Source organism: Balaenoptera musculus, chromosome 8, assembly GCF_009873245.2.
Source record: "Balaenoptera musculus isolate JJ_BM4_2016_0621 chromosome 8, mBalMus1.pri.v3, whole genome shotgun sequence".
Lineage (NCBI taxonomy): Eukaryota > Metazoa > Chordata > Mammalia > Artiodactyla > Balaenopteridae > Balaenoptera > Balaenoptera musculus.
Genome location: NC_045792.1, coordinates 97,239,149 through 97,245,399, shown reverse-complemented (window position 1 = coordinate 97,245,399; position 6,251 = coordinate 97,239,149). Strand labels below are relative to the sequence as shown.

The following is a 6,251-nucleotide window of genomic DNA, read 5'->3' as shown; positions in this document are numbered from 1 at the left end:
GTTTGTTATTGTAGGTCTTCTCCTTCTCTTGTGTTTCCTGACTAGAGAAGTTCCTTTAGCATTTGTTGTAAAGCTGGTTTGGTGGTGCTGAATTCTCTTAGCTTTTGCTTGTCTGTAAAGGTTTTAATTTCTCTGTCAAATCTGAATGAGATTCTTGCTGGGTAGAGTAATCTTGGTTGTAGGTTTTTCCCTTTCATCACTTTAAATATGTCCTGCCACTCCCTTCTGGCTTGTATCGTTTCTGCTGAAAGATCAGCTGTTAACCTTATGGGGATTCCCTTATATGTTATTTGTTGCTTTTCCCTTGCTGCTTTTAATAATTTTTCTTTGTATTTAATTTTTGATAGTTTGATTAATATGTGTCTTGGTGTGTTTCACCTTGGATTTATCCTTTATGGGACTCTCTGTGCTTCCTGGACTTGATTGACTATTTCCTTTCCCATATTAGGGAGTTATCAACTATAATCTCTTCAAATATTTTCTCAGTCCCTTTCTTTTTCTCTTCTTCTTCTGGGACCCCTATCATTCGAATGTTGGTGCATTTAGTGTTGTTCCAGAGGTCTCTGAGACTGTCCTCAATTCTTTTCATTCTTTTTTCTTTATTCTGGTTTGCCATAGTTATTTCCATTATTTTATCTTCCAGGTCACTTATCCGTTCTTCTGCCTCAGTTATTCTGCTATTGATTCCTTCTAGAGAATTTTTAATTTCATTTACTGTGTTGTTCTTCATTGTTTGTTTGCTCTTTAGTTCTTCTAGGTCCTTGTTAAATGTTTCTTGTATTTTCTCCATTCTATTTCCAAGATTTTGGATCATCTTTACTATCATTACTCTGAATTGTTTTTCAGGTAGACTGCCTATTTCCTCTTCATTTGTTTGGTCTGGTGTGTCTTTACCTTGCTCCTTCATCTGCTGTGTGTTTCTCTTCTTCTCATTTTGCTTAACTTACTGTGTTTGGGGTCTCCTTTTCGCAGGCTGCAGGTTTGTAGTTCCCGTTGTTTTTGGTGTCTGCCTCCAGTGGCTAAGGTTGGTTCAGTGGGTTGTGTAGGCTTCCTGGTGGAGGGGACTGGTGCCTGTGTTCTGGTGGATGAGGCTGGATCTTGTCTTTCTGGTGGGCAGGACTGTGTCCAGTGGCATGGTTTGGGGTGTATATGACCTTATTATGATTTTAGGCAGCCTCTCTGCTAATGGGTGGGGTTGTGTTCCTGTCTTGCTAGTTGTTTGGCATAGGGTGTCCAGCACTGGAGCTTGCTGGTCGTTGAGTGGAGCTGGGTCTTAATGTTGAGATGGAGATCACTGGGAGAGCTTTGGCCGTTTGATATTACGTGGAGCTGGGAGGTGTGTGGTGGACCAATGTCCTGAACTCGGCTCTCCCACCTCAGAGGCACAGGCCTGACACCTGGTCGAGCACCAAGACCCTGTCAGCCACACGGCTCTGAAGAAAAGGGAGAAAAAGAGAAAGAGAGACAGAAAAAATAAAATAAAATAAAGTTATTAAAACAAAAAATAAAAACAAATTATTAAAAATAAAAAAATTAAAAAGTAATAAAAAAAAGAAAGAAAGCAGAGAGCAACCAAACCAAAAAACAAATCCACCAATGATAACAAGTGCTAAAAACTATACTAAAAAAAAAAAAAAAAAAATGGACGGAGAGAACCCTAGGACAAATGGTAAAAGCAAAGCTATACAGACAAAACCACACACAGAAGCATACACATACACACTCACAAAAAGAGAAAAAGGGGAAAATATATATATATATCGTTGCTCCCAAAGTCCACCTCCTCAATTTGGGATGATTCGTTGTCTATTCAGGTATTCAGCAGATGCAGGCACATCAAGTTGTTTGTGGAGCTTTAATCCGCTGCTTCTGAGGCTGCTGGGAGAGATTTCCCTTTCTCTTCTTTGTTCATACAGCTCCCAGGGTTCAGGTTTGGATTTGGACCCGCCTCTGCGTGTAGGTCGCCTGAGGGCGTCCGTTCCCCGCCCAGACAGGACGGGGTTAAAGGAGCAGCTGCTTCGGGGGCTCTGGCTCACTCAGGAAGGTGGGAGGGAACGGTACGGAGGAGGCGGGGCGAGCCTGCGGCGGCAGAGGCCAGCGTGACGTTGCGCCGGCGTGACGTTGCACCGGCATGACGTTGCACCAGCCCAAGGCGCACCGTGCGTTCTCCCGGGGAAGTTGTCCCCGGGAGCCTGGCCGTGGCGAGCTGCACCGGCTCCCGGGAGGGGCGGTGTGGAGAGTGACCTGTGCTCGCACACAGGCTTCTTGGTGGCGGCGGCAGCAGCAGCCTTAGCGTCTCCTGCCCGTCTCTGGGGTCCGTGCTGATGGCCGCGGCTCGCGCCCATCTCTGGAGCTCCTTTAAGCGGTGCTCTGAATCCCCTCTCCTCGCGCACCAGGAAACAAAGAGGTAAGAAAAAGTCTCTTGCCTCTTCGGCAGCTGCAGACTTTTTCCCGGACTCCCTCCCGGCTAGCTGTGGCGCACTAACCCCTTCAGGCTGTGTCCAGGCAGCCAACCCCAGGCCTCTCCCTGCGATCCGACCGAAGCCGAGCCTCAGCTCCCAGCCCCACCCGCCCCGGCGGGGGAGCAGACAAGCCTCTCGGGCTGGTGAGTGCTGGTCGGCGCCGAGCCTCCGTGCGGGAATCTCTCCGCTTTGCCCTCCGCACCCCTGTGGCTGCGCTCTCCTCCGTGGCTCCGAAGCTCCCCTCCTCCGCCACCTGCAGTTTCCACCCGCGAAGGAGCTTCCTAGTGTGTGGAAACCTTTCCTCCTTCACAGCTCCCTCCCTAGCTATGAGTTTTGATAAGGTTTCTGTTGGTAGAGATGTGGGGTTTTGAAGAATTGTTAAAGGAAACATTGAATCAACATCAAGGATTGTTGGTGAGGGAGTGACATTTAATTGAGATCTAAAATATGAGGATTAATTTGGCTGAATATAAGGGAGACAATCTATTTGTGCATTTTAATTAGCCTTTTCTCTGGAGCCAAAAAGAATGCAACTACATTTATTAGAAATATTATTAAGTGACAGTTGCCTTTATGATAGTTTATTTAAACAATATTTCATATTGGATGCTAGGTACAAAGTTTGCATTTATTCTTAAAAACCCTGTGGAAGGCATTTTTTACTTCTTTGTTTCTTAAGCTGTAGATCAAGGGATTAAGCATGGGGTTCACTATGAAGTATAAAACACGGAGGCCATTTTATCGGTATCAAAGGAGCGAGTGAAGTTGGACTGCATGTACATAAATAGTAGAGACCCATAGAACACAACCACCACCATCAGATGAGAACCACATGTGGAGAAAGCTTTTTCCTGCCCTCTGCAGAATGCATTCGGAATACTGCTATGAGAATCAGTATGTAGGACACCAGGACCACCAGAAGGGAAGAGATCAAATTAAATGCTGAAAATAGTATGATCAATAATTCTATTTTTTGTACATTTGAGCCCAGCATGAGTAACAAGGGAACATCATCACAGTAGAAATGACTAATGGCACAAAAATTCAGTATAACAATCTTAATAGTGAACATTAATGTCTGAAAGGTACTGTAGAAGTATGGAATGCCTACCAGCACATGACAAAGTCTCTGGGACACGATAACATTGTAGAGCAGAGGGTTACAGATGGCCAAATAGCGGTCATAGGCCATGACCGACAAGACAAAAAATTCACAGATAATTAACATAAGGAAGAAAGCCAACGGTGTGGCACATGCATAATAGGAAATGGAATTTTGATCCACAGTGAAATTTACCAGCATCTTGGGACAAATGACAGTAGAATTACCAAGATCCATGAAAGCCAGGTGTTTGATAAAAAAGTACATAGGTGTGTGTAGACGGGAATCCACTTGGGTCAAGGTGATCATGCCCAGATTTCCCACTACTATGATTGCGTAGATGATGAGGAAGACTCCGAAAAGGGGGGCCTGCAGCTCAGGCTGCCTTGTGACTCCCATCAGAATGAATTCAGTCAGCGATGATAGATTCTGTTGGCCAATTTAGTCCAGTTAGCTTTTCTGGAAAGAAACAGGTTGTTATTAGCTTTCATGTGGTGTCATCTAAATAAAGTATAATATGTATAGACAGAGTGGATTTTTATTTTATAATAGGGGATAGAAAAGTAATTTCTGATATCTGATTTTGAAACTAAAATAAATGATAGAATCTTCTACTTCTCAAGAAGGCGGATTCGTGTGAAACCACATGCACTGTTACTACAGGTTAAACTCTAAATAGAGTCAGCAATATTTGGAACATATCCATTGATTAAAAAACACCATATAAATATTAATATAGAAATATAGACTTCATTCATTTATACAAGGGTATCACAATTTTCTTTAGTACACTTCCACTTTTGTCTGAGAATTCTTGTGGAGTTCTCAAATAGTACAATGCAGTATATACAGTAATTTTAAAAATATTTCAGTGTTAAGTGCCACCCTCTGCATTTCATAAAATTTACATGGGAAGTCAGTAAAACCAAGTAGAACTGCTCTGATTGAAGATAATGAACCTACTTTAGCTTAATCCACCTGGATTCCCTTCCTTTCACATTCAGTTTGTCCTCCATGAAAATCTGGAATTCTGTAAGCAATACTTTCAATTGGAGGAGTAATTGGAGTTCAAAAAACTCAATCAGATAAAATGCCAGATAGAATTATTATAATGTAATAGAATGCTCAGCTTTAGCCTGCACAGTCCAAATGGGCCAAGGCAGAAACTTCTCCCTATCAGGTGAAATTTCTGGGAGCTGTCGACAAAAAAATAATCAGTTGATCTAAGAAAGAAATGCAAGATTTTATTTGAACCAAATAAAGAATTGTAACCCAGGAACAGCCTCTCAGAAAGCTCCGAGAACTGTTCCGCCTATTAAAGGTCAAAGTATAGTTGTATAATTTTTTGAGACAGAGGGCTGATATCAGATTTAGATTCATACAGGATTCAGATGGAAAATGCAACTGAAGTCACTGTGTTTATATTGATGGGCTTCACAGATGATTTTAATGTGCAAATCTTCCTATTTTTACTTTTCTAGCAATCTATCTTTCTACACTGGTAGGAAATTTAGGATTGGTTTTATTGGTCATTGTGGATTCTCTGCTCCACAACCTTATGTACTGTTTTCTGAGTGTGTTATTATTCTTGGATGCCTGCTATTCCTCTGTTGTCACTCCAAAAATGTTGGTCAATTTCCTGTTAGAGAATAAAACCATTTCCTATCTTAGATGTGCAACCCAGATGTTTCTCGCTGTTACTTTTGGGACCACAGAAAGATTTCTCTTGGCTGCAATGGCACATGATTGCTATGTAACCATCTGCAACCCTCTCCTGTATTCAGTTAGCATGGCACCCAGAGTCTATGTGTCCCTTATCATTGCTCCCTATGTTGGCGGCATCTTGCATGCCTCTGTACACGCAGTGGCCACATTTAGTCTATCCTTCTGTGCATCCCATGAAATCAGACGTGTCTTTTGTGACCTCCCTCCCCTCCTCACCATTTCTTGCTCTGACACTCACACAAACCAGCTTGTGCTCTTCTACTTTGTGGGCTCTGTTGAGACAGTCACTGCCCTGATTGTCCTGATCTCCTGTGGCTTCATGCTGTTGGCCATTCTGAGGATGCATTCTGCTGAGGGGAGAAGGAAAGTCTTTTCTACATGTGGCTCTCACCTAACTGGAGTGTCAATTTACCACGGAACCATCCTCTTCATGTATGTGAGACCAAGTTCCAGCTATGCTTTGGACCATGACATGATCACATGATCATGTTGACAGTTTACACCATTGTGATTCCCATGCTGAATCCCATCACTTATACAGTTTTAGGAATAAAGATGTCAAAGAGGCAATGAAGAGAGTGTTTGGTAAAAATGGATGTATCAATAAAGTATATTTTTCACACTAACCATTAAATTGAAACAAATGAAGAATGTTGTTCATTGTCTCCATATCAACTTATGATAAAATATTAATAAATTTAATAATATTAAAGTTTATTAGTGTGTTTCTATTCTCTTTGGATATTTTTATATAAATATCAAAATCATACCTCCACCTGTGCCGTTTCCACATGTGCAGAAAAAATGTGTCATCTATTTGCTTCTTACTTCACTCTTAGATACACATACATATATAAATACACACATATATACATATACGTACATATATGCTGATACTGATTGTAGTAGTTTCAGTGTTGCCACAACAAAGTACCACAGACTAGTGTCTTAAACAACTGAAA

The 6,251-nt window shown here is 41.9% G+C and overlaps 2 protein-coding genes across 2 annotated transcripts; one reads left to right on the top strand and one right to left on the bottom strand.

Moving 5' to 3' along the window:
* Window positions 1–3,071: 3,071 nt before the first annotated feature.
* LOC118899582 (olfactory receptor 8K5-like) lies at window positions 3,072–4,005 on the bottom strand (the record flags this gene model as incomplete). The annotated part of the gene is given in 3 exon segments (XM_036861349.1): window positions 3,072–3,176; window positions 3,179–3,319; window positions 3,322–4,005. Coding segments are annotated over 3 exon segments (930 nt in total), but the record flags the coding sequence as incomplete, so codon positions are not given.
* A 950-nt stretch (window positions 4,006–4,955) lies between these two features.
* LOC118899581 (olfactory receptor 1094-like) lies at window positions 4,956–5,915 on the top strand. The gene is given in 4 exon segments (XM_036861348.1): window positions 4,956–5,037; window positions 5,040–5,767; window positions 5,770–5,820; window positions 5,823–5,915. Coding segments are annotated over 4 exon segments (954 nt in total).
* The last annotated feature ends 336 nt before the right edge of the window (window positions 5,916–6,251 follow it).